At 39.7% G+C, this 25,068-nt stretch overlaps 1 protein-coding gene across 2 annotated transcripts in view; it reads right to left on the reverse strand.

Annotated features, from left to right (window-relative positions):
• Window positions 1-4,683: 4,683 nt before the first annotated feature.
• The window catches only part of CTSO (cathepsin O), a 33,530-nt gene continuing 13,145 nt past the window's right edge, over window positions 4,684-25,068 (reverse strand). The window contains exons 2-8 of one of the 2 annotated variants that reach the window (XM_047799329.1): window positions 21,001-21,109; window positions 20,054-20,193; window positions 16,787-16,954; window positions 15,082-15,203; window positions 8,422-8,585; window positions 7,544-7,636; window positions 4,684-4,904 (exon numbers count right to left, since the gene is read on the reverse strand). In XM_047799329.1, coding sequence (XP_047655285.1) covers window positions 4,870-4,904; window positions 7,544-7,636; window positions 8,422-8,585; window positions 15,082-15,203; window positions 16,787-16,954; window positions 20,054-20,193; window positions 21,001-21,109 — 831 coding nt within the window. In that variant the 3' untranslated portion in view covers window positions 4,684-4,869. Of the gene's footprint in view, window positions 4,905-7,543; window positions 7,637-8,421; window positions 8,586-12,873; window positions 12,990-15,081; window positions 15,204-16,786; window positions 16,955-20,053; window positions 20,194-21,000; window positions 21,110-25,068 lie in introns of those variants that run through there. The other variant, XM_047799330.1, reaches the window with a different exon arrangement.

Here is a 25,068-nt window from a genome sequence, read left to right on the forward strand (position 1 = left end):
ACCCAGAGGGGATTAATTGGATGATTACTTCACTAGCTCCAAGACATGAGAAGCTTGGAGTTACCTGAGGCCACAGAGACAGATCTTGTTTTTTAGAGAACTCCATTGCTTCATTCCCAGAACCCTTTGAGGACCTCTGTCTCACCTCTTCTTCTTCTTCTTTTTTTTTTTTTAAGGGCCACATCATCTGCAGCATATGGAGGTTCCCAGGCTAGGGGTCTAATAGGAGCTGTAGCCTCCGGCCTATGCCACAGCCATAGCAACACAGGATCCGAGCCACGTCTGCAACTATACCACAGCTCACGGCAATGCCAGATCCTTAACCCACTGAGCAAAGGCCAGAGATTGAACCCACAACCTCATGGTTACTAGTCAGATTTATTTCTGCTGCACCACAATGGGCACTCCTCACCTCTTCTTTTCTATAGGTGCTGGCTTTGTTCTTCCCCCCTGTACACCAGCTCCGTCCTCAGCCTGGGTTGCTGTTTCCAGCCCCTCTGGACTCTCAGGGGGCAAAGGTGCTCTTCCCAGCTACCATGCTGGTGGTCTAGGAGACAGAGCCCACCCTTGTGCAGAGCATATTGGAGGCAGAGAGGAGGAGTCTTTCCAGAAGAAAGGGGAGAAACAGACTCAGCCATGACCTAGTTCACTGGGAACAAAAACTGTTAGACCAAGTGTTCAGATCAGACATGAGCCCCAGTCTTTTTTTCTTGCTTGGTCTGGCAATATTTGGTTAAATTTCTGTTATGAGGGGGGAATAAAAAATATTATCAAAGACGTCTGGAATGTGCAGAAACCTAGAGTAACCTAGGGTCTATGGCAAGCAGCAAGTTCTTGATGGAATTGAACTATTCTTTGGTCTCAACACAAGTGGTGGTGTTTTTTTTTTAAAGGATCATATTGTCTAGATTGTCTCTAAACTACATATAATTCCCTTCACATCCATGGCTTGTGTGTGTGTGTATGTGTACACATGCACATATATAGTACCTGATGATGGTTAAACTGAAAAATATGGAGACACGTACCATGCTGGCCAATGACTTTTGCTTCGAAATAAGTCAGCAAACTTGAGAGCAAATCCATTTATTAATTATCTACTTTGGTACAAACAACCAGCTTAAGCTCCGGTTTTCTATCTACATGATGATGATGAAATACTTGCCTCATAATCTTTGCTTTTTCTCATGAAGCAATGAAGAAATGTGTTAATGGATGTTCTGTCACCAAGATGCCTTGGAATCTCAAAATAAGTGCTGCTTGTCAAGGCTTATTCTTTTTAATAGACTAAATGATCTGATTTAGCTGCTTTTAATCTATGCCTTTTTTTTGGTGTAACTAAGCTATATATTTCTAAGAGTTTCTTTTTTTTTTTCAAATGATGTCAGTAAATCTTAGTGTAAATGTCAAAACCATTTATAATCCCAATGAGTACTTTTGCCTTCATTTAAACTTGCTTCTAGTGCTGATGATCCACTCTAAATAATTCTTAAATGAATCATGAAATCACTGTAAGTCTCCCTAATTGAGTATTCACCTTAAGAGCCCTGTGAAATCACATCCAGGATCATCCTGGTTATTTTCATTATGACTCCTAATTATTATGTGAATATTTCATTGCTTTCCTCTCAGCCTCACTGAGTGAACTTCAAGCAGATTGCTATGCCTGTAGCAAAGCATATGCCTACATAGAACAGTAGTTGCTGAGGCTGAGAAGGTAGACAGGTGCTTCTTTGTGAAAGCTCATTTAAAAGAATTGAGATTTATCTTGTAGGTACTGGGAGCCCCTGAATGGTCTAAAGCAGAGGAAAAACATGGTAATGGTGTATATTTAGAAATGTAAATCCAGCAGACAGAAAAAGATGGATTATTGCAACATCCACCAGGAACAGCTAGCTGGAGGGCCTATTGAGTGAAGAGTTTCAAAGTCCTCAGGTGGCTTCTGGTATGGGGACTGTATTTGAGAACCCTCAGATTAAGGCACATGGGGTTTGGTGGGTTGACTATGGAAAAGTGGAGGTAAGAGATACTAGAGAACATGCATTTAGGAAAGGATAGTAGAAATGGAGAGAAATTAAGAGATGAGTTGCTAAGGTATAGTTTATAATATCTAACATTTCTTTCAATTTTGATTGAGTAATTACATAATTTTGGTGCCGTTAATCAAAATAGATACCCTAGGGAGCGCAGGTGTTTTTGCTGTTATTTGTTGGTGGGCTGATTTTGTTTTGTTTTGTTTTGCTTGTTTTTATGGCCGCACTTGCAGCATAAGGAAATTCCCAGGCTAGGGGTCAAATTGGAGCTGCAGCTGCAGGCCTATGCCAAAGCCTCAGCAACACCAGATCTGAGCCACATCTGCAACCTATGCAACAGCTTGTGGCAATGCTGGATCCTTAACCCAATGAATGAAGCCAGTGATCAAACCTGCACCCTCCTAGACATGATGTTGGGTCCCTAACCTGCTGAACCACAACAGGAACTCTTTTTTTTTTTTTTTTTTTGAGGAGGGGAAGAAGATGATTTGGACACATTGAGGTAAAGGTGTCTATGGGGAAAAGCCAAAATTAAATATATGAATTTGGAGCTGAGAAAACTTTTGTGTGAATGTAAACATATTAACACTGTGTTTACAAAATACAGGTCATTCACTTAGGGACAGAGCCTTCTTTTACCCAACGTCAAATAGAGGTTGTTTTATTATAAATGTTATCAGAATCCAGAAGAGCTGGGAAGTATTAACCATTTTGTAATTAAAATAAATCTGTCACTTGTAAAAGAGTATCAGAAAAGCATTTATATTGTACAGAAATGAAAAAAATTAACACAAACTAGAAAAACAATGACATAGTTCCTTTTTGACATAATTGGATCTTTAGAATGCTAACCAAATAAAATAGAAATGTGGTGTTCTGGAACATTAAACTGAGTCAACATGTGCTCTTTTGAAATTGCTTGTGGTTGGTGTAAGAAAACAAAATACATTTTGTTCTTGATTTTCTTTTTCTAATAATGAGATTGATAAATAAGGCAAATGATGAGAGAGAAAAAGGGGATAACCTCAGTTTTTTGAGTAGTTGTTGCTACCTTTACAGTTTTGCTTTTGTGAAGATAGTCTACCTTGGAAAGCAACCATGGATTTTAGAGAAGAAATATTTCTATATGTAGCATTGGATATAATTTTCTTATGTTAACTCTTATAGTATGGTTGTACTTATTTTCAACCAGAAGGCCAGCTTTTATGTTCTGAGGTTCTTACAACCACACATAGTGTTGGAGCAAGAGAGAAGATGGGCTTCAGGAAGTAAGACCCAGGGGAAAGGCAAAGGGATGCCCCACACAAAGGTAGTTAGGAAAGGAGTCTGGGAAAAATAAGCAGAAAACTGGGAAGACCTTTCAGCTGACACCCCAGATTAATGAGACTGAACTTTAAAAGGGGTGGTGCCTCCAAGTGACAGAGGAATAGACAGGTGAGGTCCTGGTGTCAATACAGGGTTAGAGACAAGTGGAGCCCAATAAATAGTTACAAAATAGAAATTGAAAGGAAACAATGAGACTTCTTTAGCCAGAGAATCCAGACCTCCAGGAAGACTTAGAGGTTTAGAGTCAAGAGTAAGAGAAAGGAGTTCTCATATGGCTCCATGGGTTAAGGCTCTGGCATTGTCACTGCAGAGGCTCTGGTTGCTGCGTTGCCAAGGTTCGATCCCTGGCCTGGGAACTTCCACATGCTATGAGCATAGTAAAAAAAAAAAAAAAAGAAAAAAGAAAAAACAGTAAGAGAAAGAGTGAGAAGATGTGGGAAGACATAGCAATCCTCAACACAGGAAGAATAAAGGAGGAAATAAAATGTACTATAGAAATCCTATTAGCAGTGAAAATTTCCAAACAACGATTTGTGTTTCAGGCAAGGCTAATTGAGATTTTCTTATCACATAGTTGCCATATTAGTCATTTAATTTCAGTCAGGCTAACTGTTTGCCTTAAAAACTGACTTTGTCTTTTGGATTCTTTCTATACAGCATCTACACAGGTCGAGGGGTAAGCACCATTTTGAGGGCTAAAGCAATTGGCATTTCAAAATTCTTAATAAATCCATCTTAGAGGGCTGAGAACACAGTTGTGAGAGGCACACATGGTTTTAGGTTGGCTAATCTTGTACAGAGGGGCAGTTCCGGTAGGTGATTATGTCCCCTAGAGGAAAATAAATTCTTATCATTTGTTTCATCTTACTGGACATATGTCATTAAAATAAACAAATAGCAAATAAAAACAATAATAAAACAAAACCAGATAATAACCCCTTCAGAGTGAAAGAGCCCTAAAACTTGCCTTGATCTGATCTTCCTCCTATTAGGAAACAGTTCCACAGACTTCCTCCCAGGCCCTGGGACTGGTGTTCTTCCCACTGATTTTGGTTGTCTATCTCTCTATAAGAACAGTTTGCCAAGAGGGAGGGTGTGGGATGGACTTGGAGTTTGGAGTTAGTAGATGCAAACTATTGCATTTGGAGTGGATAAGCAATGAGGTTCTGCTATATATCACAGGAATTATATCTAGTTACTTATGATGGAAAATGATGCAGGATGATGTGAGAAAAAGAATGTGTGTGTTTGTGTGTAGGTATATATATATATTTGACTGGGTCACTTGGTTGTTCTGCAGAAATTGCCAGAACACTGTAAATCAACTATAATAATAATAAAAAAAATCTTTAAAAAAAAAAAAGAAGAGTGTATTCTACAACTTAGTTTAAACATTACCAGGCCCTAGAACACTTTGCCAAAGACTAAAGGTGCAAAATGCCAAGAATGAAGTATTATATCTCATTATAAATCTTCAGTTTTGCAGCTGTCTCTTGCTCCATCCAACACATCACACAAATACAGCTGACACAGAATCTGCAATACCTAAGAAAAAAAGAAATTATCAATATTACATCATTTTCTCTCTAATATGCCTTTTAAGGAGTAAATTAAAACAGTTTTTACTGGGGTTCAGAAAGAGTTAATATCTACTAAGAAAACAACATACTAGGTTACACAGTTTACAGCTAGCTACCTGTCAGTATAAACACAGCAACCTCAAAAGCAGATATGAGAAGAGGTGCCTAATATTTCTGTTTTAAAAAACTATGATACAATGACTTATTAATTGAACAGGTGAATGTATCTGAAATCTGTATCAAACTCATACATCTTGCTTAGAGTCAATTAAAAATTGCTTATTGTTATTTATTAGAACATAATTTATCAGATTATTTTAAATACAACTGAAACTTTTTTTTTGTCTTTTGTCTTTTTAGGGCTGCACCCGCTGCATATGGAGGTTCCCACGCTAGGGGTCGAATTGGAGCTGTAGCTACCGGCCTATACCACAGCCACAGCAATGTGGCATCTGAGCTGTGTCTGTGACCTACAACACAGTTCACAGCAATGCCAGATCTTTAACCCACTGAGCAAGACCAAGGATCAAACCTGTGTTCTTATGGATAATAGTCGGGTTCGTTAATCATTGAGCCAGGATGGGAACTCCCCACAATTGAAATTTTAATCTTTAATCTCAACAAAGTTTCAATAAATCATACGTGTGGTATGAGAACACAGATGGCAACAGCATGGCGAAAGTGATTAAAGATCCGATTAGAAGTTTCGATTTCTCTGTGACCAGCTGAGTCTCTGAAATCTCTTGGGGCCTGGGACTGCTACCTGTCTTCTGCCATTGTTCATAACAGTAGTGTGATCATCGTCAGGAATTTAACTTTCAGGAAATGCTTTCAGAAAGGATTTGGATTCCTGTGTGATTACTAACCAGGAAGGCCTTGGAGACTTCGATTGGTCAATGGGTAGAGAGGAGAGATGATCTCAACTCACCCTCTGTAGCTGAGGGCTGGGGAAGAAGTGGGGGAAGTGGGGGTGGGGATACAGAGTCATGGTCCAGGCAAAGATGAACCAGTGTCTAAATTGTGTTCCTGTGATGCCTCCTGCCAGAGCTTTGAACGGAGCTGCCCGCCTCAGCCCAGATCCAGACCCCAGACTTCACAGTGAAATAAAGTGTGGTCGTAGCAGGGTTTCCCAGGATGGAAATAGCAATTCACCCGCAATAAGACCCAGGGAAGCTGGGATGTGGAGGCCTGACTGGGCAGCTGGTGCTTTGGCTGAAAGGCTCCCGTGATTCTGACTCTTTTCAATAAATCATTTAAGAAAAATGTTTTACGGAGGTGATTAATTTCCTGGATTCCGCTTCATGGAACGATTGAGCAGTTGTCACTAGACTGAATCAAAACATAAATTCTCAAATTTTTCGGTAATTTTTTTTAATCAGAAATATCACGTGGCGTTCCTACTGTGGCTTAGTGGGTTAAGAACCTAACATAGTGTCTGTGAGGATGTGGGCTCCATCCTTGGCTTTGCTCAGTGGGTTAAGGATCTGACATTGTGGCAAGCTGCAGCATAGGTCACAGATGTGGTTTGGATCTTGTGCTGCTGTGGCTGTGGTGTAGGCCTGCAGCTGCAGTTCCTATTGGACCCCTGGCCCAGGAACTTCCATATGCCACAGATGTGACCATAAAAAGAAAAAAGAAAAAACATCACAATCTGGGGTGTTCTACAATTTTTAAAATGTGTTTTTGTTACAACTAATCATTCATAATACTGTTTTGGTCCAACTTGATTTGGAAAATATGCTGATTTTCTAGATCAAAAGTTTTAGAATGGAGTTTGAATACAAGTATAACATGTATAAAAATGTATAAAAACCTTGTATAAAATGTTTAGAGCTCTTTTAATTTGTTTTGTTTTGTTTTTTTCCCTTTTTTGGCTGCACCCCCAGATTCTTAAACCACTTCAAGGGGCTGAGGATCAAACTGACAACAGAGATAAACTGGCAACAGAGACAAGCCATTGCAACACAGTGGGAACACCTGGTTTGTTGTTTCAAGGTATGTTGTCTCACTGAAAAAAAAAAAATGCATCCTTATTGAATAAAAAAGAGCATGTTTGTTATTTGCGTAAGCCTCTCAATTCCAGTGAGTGCTTGGCTAGAGTTTTGTAGTTGACATGGGGCATATGAAATCAGAAACAATTCTAACGCTCAGATTTTTACCCACTATGTTACAAAGAATAAGTCATCCTTTTGTTACTAGAATAGGTATTATAATATATAAAATAATGGAAAGCATACAGTTATAAAAAGCAAATTTGGAACTAGCAGACATTTTTGGAGAAATTCAACTTCTTGAGTGTTTTTCTGGCTTTAGAACTAGTAACTTTGGTAAATTATTAATGTATCTTATAATGTTTTGCTCATTATATTCGTTTTTACTATACTCCTTTTTCCTTTTTACAACATGAATATGTACAGTAATATCTATTTAAAAAATATTATTTTATTTTTTATCGATTGCTTAAAGGATTGCAATTATTACTGTAAGAGTGATCTGAGTACCCTGGGTACCCAGTATGGACTAGAGAGGTTTATAATATTAATATATTCATAGTCTCTTCCTCGACATTTAACCTGGAGCATTAAATATAAATTCATAACTTACCACAAATATTACCTCCCATTTTAACAAGGGCATAACCGTCAATGCCCCATGCACTTCCCCAGGAGTTCCGCACAATCCAGTATGGGGTACTTCCTGCAAAACATAAAAGGACAACAGACCTTGAAGAATGTATCTGTGGTGAAAGAATGTTTTTTTAAAGCTCAGTTCTTGAAAAGTACAGTGGCTCTAAGAAAAAGATTAAAAATGTAAGGTAATGATAATAAACCAGTTAAGTAAACTTGAACTGCACTAGTGTCACACACATAATGGAAAATATGTTTGACTTCATCTCCCTTAATACAGTTTCTACAGAAAATGAACACACACACACACACACACACACACACACACATTTCCAGGGAATTCAAAAGGAATTAGTAGTTCCCTAAACATTCCAGATGGAGAATGCATATTATTTACATCAAGAATTTAGTGTCATTTTGGGAATTCCCATCATGGCTCAGCAGCAATGAATCCAACTAGTATCCATGAGAATGCAGGTTCGATTCCTGGCCTCACTCAGTGGTTAAGGATCCAACATTGCCGTGAGCTGTAGTGTAGGTCACAGACACAGCTGGGATCCTGCAGCTGTGTAGGCCGGCAGTTGTAGCTCCAATTCGACCCCTAGTCTGGGAACTTCCATTTGCCATGGGTACGGCCCCAAAAAGCAAAATAAATAAATAAGAATTTAGTGTCATTTTAACAAGGTATCTACCAAAATGGACAGGGAGTGTATACCTGAAGTTTAGTGAAAATCTGTGAAGGTCATGAGGACTTAGGTATAATAGGACCACGTTTCAGTATTAAAAGGATGGCAATCATTTATCCAGCTGGAGTTCAAGCTGGGAAGCAATCAGTCAATTCTTATCAGCACTTACCTGTTTTATCAAAGCCAGTTACTAGAACAGCATGATTTGCTTCTCCACTTGAGCAATGATGCTGTATAATGCCTCCCAGGTAATCCTGCCAGCTCACTGCATCCACTATCACTATCAGAGGGCCTAAGGTAAGAAGTGTCTTTGCCATTTCATCTTCTTGGCCACTACCGAAGGAGGAAATATTTGGTTAAGAAATTTAAAAGTAAAAGCATTTGATAAAAGTGATCTATTTAATCTGTATACATTTAAAGGTAGGTTTGATTACAATTATAGAAGACTTAAGTGATGAAACCTAAAAAAAAGTCTAGAAGATTGGACGTCCAGAACACTACGGGATTCCAGGACCCCAGGAACCCAGCCTCTTCTTATTGGAAGTTTCTATTCCAGAGGTCAATCAGTGGCCCAAGAGGGCTGCTGGAGCTCCAGGCATTTAACACCTATTTCAGACAGCAGGAAGTAGAAAGGGGAAGTGCTACTATCATGTTGAGATCCCAGATGTAGTCACACATTCTGCACATATCTGCATGGGTCTCATCGGCTAGAACTCAGTCATATGACCAAGTCTAGCATCAAGGAAGATGGGAAATGAAGTTTTGTAGCCAGCTGGCAAAGCACCCAACTAAACCATGGGGATTCTTAAAGTAAGGAAAGTGGAAAGCCTGATGGGTGGAGATATCTTGTCATCTCTGCCACACTAGGTAAGAATCAAGAGACCAGCCAACTTATGTCACTGAACGTAAGATAAAGAAATTAGAGGAATTCAGGGGATTAATCTCCAAAATTTATAAACAACTTCTGCAGCTCCATACCAAAAAAACAAACAACCCCATCCAAAAATGGGCAGAAGATCTAAATAGACAGTTCTCCAAAGAAGACATACAGATGGCCAAAAAACACATGAAAAGATGTTCAACATCACTCATTATTAGAGAAATGCAAATCAAAACCACGATGAGGTACCACCTTACACCAGCCAGAATGGCCATCATCAAAGAGTCTACAAACAATAAGTACTGGAGAGGGTGTGGAGAAAAAGGAACCCTAGTACACTGTTGGTGGGATTGTAAATTGGTGCAACCACTGTGGAAAGCAGTATGGAGATTCCTCAGAAAATGAAACATAGAACTACCATTTGATCCAGCAATCCCACTCCTGGGCATCTATCCAGAGAAAACCAAGACTCGCAAAGACATGTACTCCAATGTTCACTGCAGCACTAGTTACAATAGCTAAGACATGGAAACAACCTAAATGTCCATCGACAGAGGAGTGGATCCAGAAGATGTGGTACATATACACAATGGAATATTACTCAGCCATCAAAAAGAACAAAATACCAGAATTTTTAGCAACATGGATGGACCTAGAAATTATCATGCTAAGTGAAGTCAGCCATACAATGAGACACCAACATCAAATGCTTTCACTGACATGTGGAGTCTTAAAACAGGACAGATGGAACTTCTTTGCAGAATATTACTCAGCCATCAAAAAGAACAAAATACCAGCATTTTTAGCAACATGGATGGACCTAGAAATTATCATGCTAAGTGAAGTCAGCCATACAATGAGACACCAACATCAAATGTTTTCACTGACACATGGAATCTGAAAACAGGACAGATGGAACTTCTCTGCAGAACAGATGCTGACTCACAGACATTGAAAAACTTATGGTCTCCGGAGGAGACAGTTTGGGGGGTGGGGGGATGTGCCTGGGCTGTGGGATGGAGATCCTGTGAAATCAGATTGTTATGATCATTATACTATTACAGATGTGATAAATTCATTTGAGTAATAAAAAAATGAAAAAAAAAAGAAATTAGAGGAATTCACCTGAATGTGGTGAATACAGTTACAGGGAAGGAGAATTGTTAAGAGCCAGGAGAACTAGGATGGGATGGTGAAGATAGTGAGACAGATTTACTGCTTCCCCACATGGACTTGTGTTAAAAAAGTCTAATGTGACAAAACAGTCAGCCTTCATGGATCTTAAAAGGCCGTGATTAAACCATTAATTTACATTTTTAAAGGTCAGCTTTGTGGGTGCAGGACACTGAAATCAAGCTGCTGATATTTCAGGCCATTAAGACAGCATTTGCTAGTTTATTGCTGCAGCAAACCATGGTGAATTAGTGCCTTGAACAAGTAAATAAGCCATCATCATGCCAGCTGGAGATCACTTTCTATCAAGGGGATATTCTATGCACAGATGAGGAAAATACATGAGTGACCAATAGTGGAATTTATTGAAATAGAAATTACACATTCATTCTAAAGGATTATTCATGTTACCTGCTAACATGAAGATCTGTTTTTTTTAGATTTCTATAAGCAGGCATTTCTAATTTTTGCTATTATAATAATAGTTGGTATTCAGTAAGATTACCTAAAATGGCAAAATGATAAAGTTCTGAGAAAAGCACCATGGTAGGGTATGAGCTTTGAGGTAACACATAGCTGGGTTCAAATTCCAGCTGTATACCACTATTACTCATCCACTCTGCAGAATCAACGTAAGAATGAAATTATAGGTATAGATTTTGTAGTATGTCTAACACATCCATTATACTCTAGGTTTGCAATAAACCTGGTTTCCTTCCCTCATTTCTAAGTTATGTAATAAGTTGATAGTTTTGTTCAGGATAGGTTTTATTGTACAATGTATATTCTATTTTATTCAATTTGAGGGACTGCTTTGTAATCCCACTATGGCCAATATGATAATCTCTGTATTAACCAGGACACGACTGGCTCCACCTTTTAAAGATAACAAAAGATACACAGTAAATACTGGAAAGCAAAGATCAAGTTACAGGGAAGGTGTGAGGAAAGTAGAAAGATGAAGAAAGAAAGAAGCTTTTCAGAATGCAGAGGGTAGTTAACTCTGTGGGCGACATTTTAGTAATAATCTCTGCTTTGAGGCAGGACTAGGGAAAAGATTTTACAGTTGTTGAAAAATATGAAATAGGAGGGCATGCCATGGTCAAGGCCAGCCAAGAATGGCTCCATTTGGCTCCAGAACTGACTGGCATTGTCATTTGTCTTTCAGAAGAGTATGGGCTTCAAGAAAGTTAAAATATACTCCAAACAGTATCCTTATTTCCATCTTTTTTTCTTTAGGGCTGCACCTGTGGCATATGAAAGTTTCCAGAGCTAGGGGTTGAATTGGAGCTGCAGCTGCAGGCCTACACCACAGCCACAGCAATGCCAGATCTGAGCTGCATCTGCAAACTACACCATAACTTGCAGCAATGCTACAGTGAGGCCAGGGATGGAACCCGCATCCTCTCAGACACTATGTCGGGTTCCTAACTGGCTGAGCTACAATGGGAACTCCTTTGTTTCCATTTTTTTTTTTTTAGCCCAATATAGAACTACTATCAAAATGAATGTTACACATAATGGCTATACTATCAAAGCTTGCTGCAGGAACTTACTATTAATTTCACATCAGTAAGATATAAACATTGCAGTTTTTGAAGAATTCCCTAAACTCTACTGTCATCAAGATGTGGTGACTAAGGTGAATCTTACCTGTTACCGACCCCTGATGAGCATTTAAATTTGCATCTCATTTTCCCTAGAATTCAGTGTGTTATATTGTATCTTAGTTTTTCAGTCCATTTGTTATATGTAGTAGGTTTCTTCCCTTCTTGTTTATTTACATGGTCTTCCTCATATCCTAGTTTGATTTCTGAAATTTTTCCTGGGGTCTGATGAGCAAAAATGTGGGATAAAGACTAGATATGAATGATCATTTTGCTTGAAGACTACATTATGCTTTTATGATTCAATGGATTTTTTTTAGATCTTTTATGATTCTGCACAAGATTTTATGAAAGTTTTGGCTGATAGCTTTGCCTGGTGTTGATGTTGCCAAAGAATGATAAAAACCTAAGAGCTCATGACCTTAAAAACAGAGGTCAGGGATAAAGTATGACTTTCAGAGTTGGACAGATTATGCATTCTCATCTGGCTCTAGAGTTTTCTATCTATGTGACCTTCTCTGAGGCTCAGGTACTTCAGGTGGAAGTGATAATATTCAAGTACCAGGGTCTTGGTCCAGTGTCTGGTTATAGCAGATGTTAGACAGACCTGCCCACATCCTCTGGCCTTGACCTCTGCAGTGCAGTCAACCAGAGTCCCACAAGGAGACTCTCAGCTGTTTGTCCGAGGCTCCTCTCTCTTAAAGGGCCAGGGAATCAAGCCCATTCTTCACCTCTACTCCATTTGCACTTTCAGCTAATAAATCATGGAAGTAAAGAGCGCCTGAGGGGGAGAAGCCTGAAGTGAATTGTCTACCTTGTTCCCCAGGGGTCCCCAGGACCAAGGGCCAAGTGACCCTTAGTAGGAATTTGCTTCCCAAAGACATGCGGCTCTCTGGTGTGTCTCATTCCCTACACCCCTCCCAGGGCTTCCCAGATCACTTCCTATACTTCCCAAACCAACCTAATATACCCTGTTCCCGTCTTGAACTTTCCCATCTCCAGTCATGCCGAATTCTTTCTTTGAGTGTTTTCAGGGCAAAAATCCTGGAGCACTCCTTGACACTCTCTTCTCGTATCCTCAAAAAAAAAAAAAAAAAAAAAATCCCTCAGTATACCTGTGGAGCTTTATTCTGCATCTCATCATCTAAGACCAGTCTTCTAAGACTCTGCTCTAAGGGAACTACATGACCCAAGGCCCTCTATCACCTCGTAACCTGACAGTCTTACTCTCTCCATGAGAGCCCACACTGGCTTTCTTACTGTCCTTTAAATATGCCAGAACTGTTTCTGTCTCAGGGTCTTTGCACGTACGGTTCCTTCTGTTTCCCTCCCACTCGAATGTCACCTCCTCAGGGAGCCCTCCTTGGCTTCCCTTTCTGAGACTGTACACTTTCCCCTCCCCTCAATGTTTCCTTTTCACCTCACTGCGATTCTGTTCTCTTTAAAAGCTAATACATATCACAGACTAGGCACAATTTTGTTTGCTTTATTGCTGTCTCTATCACTAAGCTATAGTCCTGAGAGCAGGCTTTTTATCTGTTTTGTTTACTACCAAATCCCCAGAACCTAAAACAGGGTTCCATAAATATCTGAATCAATGAGTAAATCCAAAGAAAGTCTTCTTGCAGAGTCTAACATAGCTTGGCGCTGTGTTCTTAGGGAGTTTGGTGTTCAGCATAACATGGGGATTTTTAAAGGAACCTTTTCTCTTCTAATCCAAGGGTTGATGAATCCCTCTTAAGCCCCAATGCATTGACCTTCACCTTGTCTCTCAGTCTGTCTGTCTGTCTCTCTTCCTCATTCACTGTTTCTGTCTACCACAGACTAATGCTTATTATTCTTTTGTTTCTCCATCGCTTTTTCAATCTGCTGCTCATGCTGCTACTCCCTGAGCCCCTTCTAAGGACCTTTTGAAGATGTAGTTCCTTCTCGTGCATGGGCTTCACTTAGACCCTCCAGGATCTGACAGCTTATTGAGAATCACTAGAAAGTGAGAACATTTTAGAAAGTGCATGACTTTTCCTTTCAAAGGTGGTGTGGAGCAATGTGCCCAGTGACCATGAGTGTTTTATCATATGCCCTGTGCACCCTGCCCTCTGGGAAACTCATGCTGCCGGCTGCGGGGTTCCACCGCCCTGGGAGCCTCTACTGCAGACCATCACTGAAGGGACCATCACTCTGTCCTCGGACACATGGATGCTGATGTACAGGGGTTTCATTTTGCTTAAGGCTCCAATTTCATCCTTAATTTCTTTCAAATCCCATGGGGACACAGCATCTACACAAAGAGATTCTTTTATATTCAATAAATTTTAGGGCAGTGTGTCACCTTAGCTGAATTTAATGTAACATTTTTCTGTTTTCTATGTTTCAAAAGACTGCAAATCTGCCTTCATGTTAAAATAAAAAGAAGAAACGAAGCCAGGAGTTGGATGACTCTCCTTCTGTCCTTGTCACTCCTGAACACTTATTTGCATTAAATCAAATGGCCATAGTGGTTCTCCATCTGGCTTTGAGTTTTCCATGTGCTTTAAAAGACTTTTTGAATGATTCTTTTCCCCTAAACCTGCCCAGAGTTATCATGTCCTTCAAGTTCCAACTCAAGTCCTCTTCCTCAGCCTATTCTCAGCCACCCCTGCAGCCCACCGCACCTATAGGATGGGCCGTGTCACCTATTACCTCTTAATATACTCTGCCTACTGGAACTTGCTATGCAAACTTCAGGTCATGTTTTCTTACAGTTGATTACTTAAAACATGCAAGGGACAAGAGAGGGTGTTAAAAATTCTTCTAGGTGAACAGAATGCTTGACATGAGCTGGAAGGTCTACACGAAGCATTTTTTTTTTTAATTGATTCAACAATAAGACCAAAATGCATATGGTAAGGATAATTGTGACACTTAAACTTGGAAAGAGGGGCTATCCATTATATCTTCAACTGGTTTTAAATGTGTTAAGTGCATTATTTCTATTTGTAATGACACAGGGAAGATTAAGGAGATATTTCAGAAAAAACGTCCACAGAACTCCATGGCGATTGCCAATTAAGTCTCTAGTTTTTACTTAAAAGTATGTACTGATCCTGTCAATCAAGTTATTAACTCCGAATTCTCAATAAAGTATAGGTTAAGAAATACAGAGGAAACCACAACAGAATAAGACATTTACCTGAAGTCATATGCAGAGTAATCTTTGATTGAAACTCCAGAATGTGAACAAGAAAAGTAATGGCAGAGGCCATTTTGGGCTTTAAACGGGTATTCTGAATCGCTGACCACTTTTACTTGTGTCTACAAGAAAAAAAAAAAAGTCACCCAAAATATTCTTTGTCACACAGTTGTTTGAAAAATAAAATGGAACTCACTACAAAGTGTCAAAATAAGATCCCACATGGCTGCACCTTCATTGTGTGGATATTTTTTAAGTTATGAAAAATCTTACATTAAAATCTTCTACTAGGAGTTCCCGTCATGGCGCAGCAGAAATGAATCCGACTAGGAACCATGAGGTGGCGGATTCGATCCCTGGCCTTGCTCAGTGGGTTAAGGATCTGGTGTTGCCGTGGCTGTGGTGCAGGCCAGCAGCTATATCTCTGATTAGACCCCTAGCCATATGCCACAGGTACAGCCTGGAAAAAAAGACAAAAAAAACCCCAAAAACCCTTATACTAAAGCTTTAGGTGTTTTGTTCGTTTGGTTGGTTTTTTTGGCCACGCCTGTGACACAGAAGCTCCTGGGTCAAGGATCAAACTCGTGCCACAGCAGTGACCAGAGCCACAGCAGTGACAATGTCAGATCCTTAACCTGCTAGGCCACCAGGGAAATCCCAGTTTATGGACATCCCAAGTAATTAAACTCAGCGTCTTTCTCTTTTACTCATGTTTTTCTCATACCCCCTTTCACTAGAACCTCTGATGATCTGATAATAAACTGTGAGAGTAATAAAGTTCACATCTTTCTCCTGAGGATACAAGGGTGTAGTCCACTTTCCTTCCAGGGCAAGCCTTTGAGGCTCACACAGCACAGTGGTCATGCGTTATGCTCACAATCATCTTTCTGTCTACTTCTCTCTATGCCTTTCAACTGACAGATGCCACATATTTTTAAATTGTCTTGATAGAACCCTCCTCTTCAGAATGCTTGGCTTATGGGAATGAGGAAACACAAGCCATTGTGGCTCATAATTTGTACAGGGAAGTGGCCCAAAATCCAGGAAATGGACAAGGGAAGGCTATTCAAATGCAGAAAACTCCATCCTGACAAGCTTTCATAGCACAAAATAGCACCCTCATTGGTGGGTCTCATGCATCTGATGCTTGACCTGGGATAGTGGCAGAGGGAGAGGATTAGGTAAAGCTCTTGGGAAGGAGGGGAGGACCAAATTGTAGCTCTCTGTCAGTTACTGACTGAGCAAGACTGTCTCACCTCCTGGGGCTCATTTCTGCAACTACATAAAGAGGTACTCAATTAGCTGACTCCGATGTCCCTTTCAACCTTAATATTCAGAACATCTATGGAAATGAAAATTCATAAATTATCACCTTTCTAGGTCATTAAGGAACACATCTGCTCCCACAAAAGCATTCAAAACTTTTTGTTTTATTTGTACAACTTTTTAAAGTATAGCTGATTTACAACGTTGGATCAAATAAACAAATATTTTTTCTGAAAATGGATTTCAGGTTAAGATTTTTCACACTGATTTTTCAATGGCTGATCTGCCCAGAAGCGATTCATGTTTAAATCTTCTGATGGAGTCAACCTTTGGCTAGCTACATTTCTGAAGTTGAAAACATTACTTAGTGTATGAGAGTAAAGTGTCTGAATTCTGAACATACAAACAATCAGCTTTAAAAGGCTGAGGAACTAGTTACCTTATTGAGCCAGTACAAAGCATTGAGTGTGGACCCTCCATTGCAGCCATAGTTGTTGTATGAACAGTCTATGACCTGCTGGACACTCAGGACCTCCAAAGGCTGTCCTTTTATGGCATATGCAGACTCCACTGCACTCACCACGCTGAAGGCCCAGCACCCGCCACACTGTCAGAAATAGAAATAAAATGGTATCGGTTATCAAGGAATGTTCAAACCAAGTCAACCAACATCTCTAAATATCACAAATGCTCAAGTCAAGTGAGCAGGATCTGGAGGCTTACAGAACATAAATGTCTATCTGTTGATTTTCTAACTGAAAAAAGAAATGAAAACCACAATTCTTTTATAAGCATCAAAATCTAGTTCATTCAAAGTAAACTATTATAAGTTTGAGAACTGCAAAGTAAAAGGGAATTTTAGAGATCGAGAAAGCACTTGGACTGATGGTCTTTTTTAAGAAAAAAAATGGGCTAGTTTGGTCTTTTTTTTTAAAAAATGAGCCAGTTCATTGAACAGGTGGCTTCTGTATCTAAGAAGTGTACTAAATCCCCACTCCATTCTCCAATCCCTCTTGCTTCTCCCCAACACTCTGCTCTGTGCCCATCTACCACCCCCACCCCAAGGGCAGAAGGCAGGGGTGAGGTGACCAGGGATGGGAATGTATGTGCATGTTTCACCAATTATGTGATGGACACAGGGGCTGAAGATGAACGCACATGAAATGTTCCAGTGACAGAAACCCATGCTAATCATTCCCCATTAAAATACTGGATAACCACTTTCCTAAATCTGGGTCTCTTAACTTGCTTTTATTGGACAAACCAGAACAAAAGAATAAAAGGTCTCGCCCTAAAGAAAGGGAGGAAGTGGAGGGAATGGAATCAGAAATGAACACGACATTGTAAACAACTATACTTCAACTTGAAAAAAAATTTTTTTAATTTTCTAAAAGAAAGAGTAGGCAGAGAAGGCAGAGATGACAGTGGAATTTAAAAATGGGCAGCACTGACTTAATCCTGAGACCAGGTGCTATAGGCAAAGAAAGGAAGGACAGCTGGTCATTTTTGAAGTGAAGTTCTGAGTGACTCTATGGCTTTATTTTTTTAAATATAATTAGAATATAGTTGATTTGCAATGTTGTATTAGTTTCAGGTATACAGCAAAGTGAACCAGTCATACATATAAAAAATCTACAAACAATAAACACTAGAGAGGGTGTAGAGAAAAAGTAACCCTTCTACACCATTGATGGGAATGTAAATTGGTTCAACCACTATGGAAAACAGTATGGAGGTACCTCAGAAAAGTAAATATAGAACTACCATATGATCCAGCAATCCCACTCCTGGGCATCAATCCAGAGAAAATTATAGCATGAAAATCTACATGCACCCAATGTTCACAGCAGCACTAGTCACAATAATCGAGATATGGAAGCAACCTAAATGTCCATCAACAGAAGAATGGATAAAGAAGATGTGGTACATATATACAATGGAATATTAACCAGCCATAAAAAGAATGAAATAATGCTCTTTGTAGCTACATGGATGGACCTAGAAATTATCATACTAAGTGAAGGAAGTCAAACTGAGAAAGACAAATAGCATATGATATCATATTATATGAGGAATCAAATAAGAATGATATCAAAGAACTTATGTAAAAAAAAACAGAAACAAACTTACAGATGTCAAAACCAATCTTATGGTTACTGTAAGTCAAACCATCGAGGGGAGGGAAGAATTGGGAGGGTGGGAATCACATATACACACTACTATATAAAACAGATGATTAAATGGGAACTTTCTGTATAGCACAGGAAAACCTACTCAATAGTAAGAAGCTATATGGGAAAAATAACGGATATATTTATATGTATGACGTACTAACTCTGTTGATTGGGAGTGGTCTTATTTATGTCTCTAGCTCCAGTTAGCTGGCAGACTAAGGCATTCCTAAGGGAGCTACTGCTGGGTCTCCACCCCTGGAGAAATGGAAATACAGGTAGCTTTAGGTTCCCTCCCTACAGCTGCTCCAGGAGGGCAGTTCCTACTCAAAAACATCTATCCTTTAGTTAAAAAATTCCTAGTGAAAACCTCCCCTTTAATACAATGTAGGCACTTCCTGGATAGATTGTGCTTCAGACTGTACCACCCTTCATTACACATCTAATTATAAAGCAAATGACTTGGGGGGGGATATTTATTTATTCACAGTAAATACAGCATCTGAGAAATTTAAAAGATCCTCCTAACTAGACGGTGACTGGGTAACTATTAGGTCCAAAACACTGGCCTTATTTGAGGAGGCTGAATGACCTTTGAGGTTTTCACTGCCGATAAACGGAAACCACATCCCTGTGGTTAGAACGGACTTGCCAGAGCGGGCTGACATCCCTGTGTAAGGCAGGGGGCGCAGAGCCCGCCCACTGGCCCTCGGATCTGCTGGAGAAATGGCTCACGCCGAGCTATGAGCACCCTGCCCAAATCCTGAGTCCCGCTCTTGTAATGATTCCAGATAATCTTCCCGCCACCCATCTCAAGGACTCGCAAGTTGCCGCTCTCCTACCACCCACCCTCAGAGGCATACTCAGGACTTTTGCAAGGTACAGGGCTCTGTGTGGCACAGGACTTACACATTCATCATTTACTGCATGTAAAACTGTGCAGCAATTTTACGACTTTCCTGTCTTTTTTTTTTTTTTGCATCACTTAGTTTTAGTGCTCTGTCCTAACTTCATTTCACCCATCATCCCTTTCATTTTTAGTGCATGATTTTGTACAGTGGGGATCTTCAGGAACATTCTGTCCTATCACATAATAGAAGAAATGACTGCAGTTTTAAGGATCATAGGTAAAATGTGTGCGATCCTGTAGGGGGTGGGGTTTTCTGATGAGCTCAGGACACACTTGTGGGAAAGGTGTCTGATTTCATGTTATTTGTACAGCGTGACTTTCCATTTGAACCCCATAAACATTTGGTAATCAAGTTCGCCCCTGCCAGCCTTCCATCTGCCATTCTGGAGGTTTGCTAACCTTGACACAGCACAGGGGGGGCAGGACCCTCAACATCTACCTCTCACTGTACCACGGGTTCCCTTTTCATTACCCTTTTTTGATGGTTGAGGTATGATTTAACATACAGAAATGATAGTTCCATTCCAAGTTTGGCTGAACTGCACCTCAAATCCGTTCCAGCCAGGATTAAAGAAGAAATGAAAAGAGGAAAAAAAATAAAAAACAAAAACAACCTAAAACGTACAGTCTGCTGGTTTCTCACTGATGTTACAACGTGCTTGTCCCTCCAGTCAAATCTTAAGGGCAAAGAGATGTTGGAGATGAACGTTTGCTCTTCTGCTGGGAATCTGGGGAATCTGGAAGGTTTGCTTCTTAAATAAATAGCTGAGGACGAACGTGAAATGAAAAAACAAGCAAATGATATTACAAGGATCCTTTTTGGAAGAACTTTTCAACACAATTATTAATCAAGTCTGCCTATGCGCTTTACCATGACATGACATGGAAGAGCTGAAAGCTGCAAAAATGAAAATTCCTACAATAGGGCTGGAGCTGTCACATAAAATGACTGATTTGATAGAAGCAGACCAATAAAAAAGTGAATATAATTGACATCCTTGCTTTATCATAACTTATGGAACCATGGCTGTGTTGAGTAGAAACAGCTCTAGAAAACTGGAGAAAATGATGAGGTATTGTCATCAGAGCCACAATGGAAATGTGTATATTTATCATATTTCATTCTTAAAGAGTAATAAGAGTGGCCATGGTTTTATTTTTCCAACTGTCGGCACCTGATACACACTTGACACCTATTAGGTTTTTTTTTTTGTCTTTTTAGGGCCGCACCTGTGGCATATGGAGGTTCCCAAGCTAGTGGTCCAATAGCTGTAGCCTTCAGCCTACACCAGAGTCACAGCAACGCCAGATCCGAGCTGTATCTGCAGCCTACACCACAGCTCATGGCAACTTTGATCCTTAACCCACTGAGCAAGGCCAGGGATTGAACTCGATACCTCATGGTTCCTAGTCGGATTCATTTCCACTGTGCCATGACGGGAACTCCCCTATTATGTTTTTAATAAATGTTAATTATTACTCCATTTACTCTATTCACAATTGAACAATTTTCAAAAATTAAGGAAACAAAATAAAATCAGGAAACTAACTATTAGTACCATCATAACATACCTTTAAATTCTTCAGGAAACAAATAAGAAAACTGATTTATTCCATAAATGGCAGTGGAGTTTTCATGAGAAAATAAAGAATTCAAGTACCGATGTCTATGAAGACTTTCCTAAAAGAAAAAAAAATGTTAATTTAATCACCTATGTTAACTTTTCCAGAGCAATTTGTGTATAATTTACTTGGAGATAATTTTTCAGATGAAAAAGTCAAAGCTTGATTTATTTCCTGCAGATCACAATAAAAGGTTATATAAGAGAATCAAATTCAACTTGATTAAGTAGTTAAGCTAGTAGTAAAGGTAGTATTAAAAATACTACCCAGAGTTCCCATTGTGGCTCAGAGGGTTAAGGACTGGACATTGTATCCATGAGGATATGAGTTTGATCCCTGGCCTCACTCAGTGGGTTAAACAGTGACAATCTGTGGTGTAGACTGCAGATGAAACTCGGATCCAGTGTTGCCATGGCTGTGGTGTAGGCCTGCAACTGAGTTCAGACTGGACCCCTAGTCTGCAAGTGCAGCCATAAAACTAACAAAAAATACTATCTGATTTCAGTAATAATTTTTGAGACCGGGAGAGGAATGTCTTATCCATGTGTAATTCCTCTTCGCTAAGCACACTGAAAGTACTAACTATATGTTTATTTAATATAATGGAAAAAATAAGGTAAATTGCAGATAAAGACTAGATACTAGTGGAAACTCTTTAACAATAGACACTCATGTGATCAAACAATTATGAATCTGGCAAGTGTGTCTTCTTTGTCTTTCTCAGCCAAATGAATGAGCATGAAAAAAGGACTAAGTAAGTAATGAATAAATAAATCTGCTTCCACTTGAGCTTTATAGAGATCTCTATTTCATTTGGGATACAAAAGTTTTGGAAAAGAGATTCAATCCTAGAAATGTCCCAGGAAGATCGTTTGGTTTGTCTGTCGGAAGGGAAGATCAACCTATTGTCTACAGATTCCTCAGCTTTGAATTTTGTGATAATAATCTTAGGTTTGTCTTTTATATGAACCTGCCTCAATTTCCTGATACTAACCAATTGTTTGGAGTAAATACAACTTCAGGAGACCATCCTTTGGTAAGTTTCCTACTCGTTTCTCTAATTATGCATTTATTGTGTGTATCTCACAAACCTATAAGCAGGCTGGTTTAGGGTCAAGCTGGTTTGTCTTATTCATCACTGTGTTCTTCTCACTGAGCACATGCCTGGCACACAACAGATGCTTAATTGACATTTGTTGATGAATAAATGAATAACTACATTTGATGTATGTCATGCCCTGGATAGTTTTAAGCTATTTTTAAAAAAATATATGTATGTGTGTGTACATATATATATATATATATATATATATATATTCTCTTTCAGATTCTTTTCCATTATAATTATTATAAAATAATTGAATATAATTCCCTCTCCTATACAGTGGATCCTTTTTGGTTATCTATTTTACATAGAGTAGTGTGTATATGCTAATCCCTTGCTCCTAATTTATCCTCCTCTTCCTGTAAGTCTATTTATAAGTGTCTATGGGTCCTTTTCAGTTTTGTAAAGAGTTTATTTGTATTATTTTTTTAGATTCCACATATAAGCGATATCATATGATATTAGTCTTTCTCTGCCTAACTTACTCCGCTTAGTATAATCATTTCTAGGACCAACCAAATGTTGTTGCAAATGGCATAAACTCCTTATTTTTAAGCAAATTATTACTGGGATTCATCATAATCTCATTTATTCCTTACTGATCATACATTCAGGGAGTGTTAATGAAATAGCTGACAGTTATTGAATTTTAGGCTTTTAAAAATAATCTTCATGAAGCCAGGCTTTGAATATAATTTGGAAAGGAAATGCACAAACATAAACAGAGAACTGAAATACAAAGCAAATACATGTAGGCCATGTGACAAATATAAGTTGGTGACTGCAAACTGTTGAAGAATGAGGAGGAGTCATTCGTTCTATAGGAATTTATCAGCCATCATTACAAGCTGGAGTGGTCAGGGGAGGCACTGAGAATGCAGGACCTTTATGATACAGCCAGGAGAATGGGCCTCACAAACCACCATCTGCAGGCAGCTTAACCTCTGCACCTGAATTACCAGGACTGCATGAAGGGTGGGAGGCCTTGGTTCCCACAGGCTGCATCCAGCCAGCAACTAAGCACTAAGACTGGACTATCTGGGGGAAAATGAACCCCCTGAAGACTGGTTTGTGATTAATGAGTCCCTGCTGAGTTCACACTGGCCTCTCTGAGCCTCCCTGGAATTGTTACCAACATGGATTCTTGGCCTTCCTTAATCAATAGACATTGATAAGAAGCCAAATGAGAAGTTCAAGCAGGGCTTTATTGGGGCCCCTGCTGCAGCTGAGGGGAGCAAAAATAAACAACAGTTTTCTTTGACTGCTCACTCATTGAGGGGGTGGTGAGCTGGTTCCTTATATGGGGTGAGGGTAGCAGTGGGTCCAGGGGTCTGGGTAGAACAGTGGCTTAGGTGGTCTGCCCACCCCTTTGGTGATGCTGGGTGCAGGGGCATGTGTAGTGCCCGGCTTTAGTTTCTGACGCCTGCTTTTATGCTAGGCTCTTCAGAAGCAGCACTTAGTCTTTTGGGCTTTTCTTCATTTTTTTTTTTTTTTTTTGCATCCTATTGCCCATAATTTGCCCCAACTATGCATGCATGTGGTTATTTTCGGTCCCTTATATTTTCTTTGTATTTTGTTACTCGAGAAGATGTTTGTCCAGGTGCAAGCATTGCAGCCACTGCGACAAAGGGTCCAAGGTCCAGGTCTCAGCCTGTCTTAGGACTACAGGGCAGCCTAGGGCACTTTCCCCCAACCCCCCCTCTCTCCTTTCACTCAGCTCAGAGCTGCACTGAGTCAGATACTCTTCCTGATCTCTCTCCCACTTCCTCCCACAGGCCTTACTCCTGTGACAAAGGAAAAAAAAGGGAAGAAAACAGAAAGAGGAGACACATAAATTACCAATATCAGGGAAGGAAAGAGAACCACTACAGATGCTCCAGGCAATAGAAGAATAGTATTTGGACAACTTGATGCCTCAGTAAGTTTGATAGCCTGCATGAAATGAACAAACTTCTTGCAAGACCCACATTACCACATCTGGATATAAGAGAAGTAGAAAATGAACAGTTTGCTACCAACTCAAGGAATTCAATTCCTAGCTGAAAATCACCCCACAAAGAAAACCAGACCCCATGGCCTCACTGGCAAATTCCACACAACTCAGAAAGGAAAAATACCAGTCGTCACACGTTCCTTGAGAAAATAAGGGAGATAGGAACCCTTTGAAACTTATTTTAAAAGGCCGGTATAACCCTGATTCTAGAACCAGATAAAGATATCTCAAGGCAAGAGAACTACACACCAATAACTCTCATGACTATAGATGTAAAATCTTTAACAAAACATTAGCAAATCGAATTCAACAATTTATAAGACAATACATCATGCCCGAGTAAGGTTCATTAAAAAGATTATATTGGGGAGTTCTCATTGTGGCTGAGTGGGTTAAGAACACGATTAGTATCCATAAAGATGTGGGTTCCAACCTTGGCCTCAGCTCAGCGGGTTAAGGATCCTGGGTTGCTGCAAGCTACAGGGGCATAGGCTGCAGATGCAGCTCAGGGCTTGTGCTTGCTGCAGCTGTGGTGTAGGCCTGCCTGCAGCTGTAGCTATGATTCAACCCCTAGCCTGGGAACTTCCATATTCCACAGGTGAGGCCCTAAAAAGCAAAAAATAAAAAAGACTACATTGGTTTTATGTTTGAAAATCAAGCAATGTAATATTACTGGAATAAAAAAGGAAAACCATGTGATATTTTCAATAGGTAGAGAAAAAACACTTGACATAATTCATGAACTTTTCATGTTAAAAACTCTCAGCAGTGAATGAAAAGGACTTCTTCAACCAGATGGAAAGATTCTAGCAAATGCTAGAGACAAACTTCTAATAGAATTCCACTTGTGAATTTTCCTTGCCATTCCAGTGTAGCAACTTCTGTCATTTCATGGAGTCCCAGCCCAGGCTAAGGCCAC

This window comes from Phacochoerus africanus, chromosome 10, assembly GCF_016906955.1.
Source record: "Phacochoerus africanus isolate WHEZ1 chromosome 10, ROS_Pafr_v1, whole genome shotgun sequence".
NCBI classification, from domain to species: domain Eukaryota; kingdom Metazoa; phylum Chordata; class Mammalia; order Artiodactyla; family Suidae; genus Phacochoerus; species Phacochoerus africanus.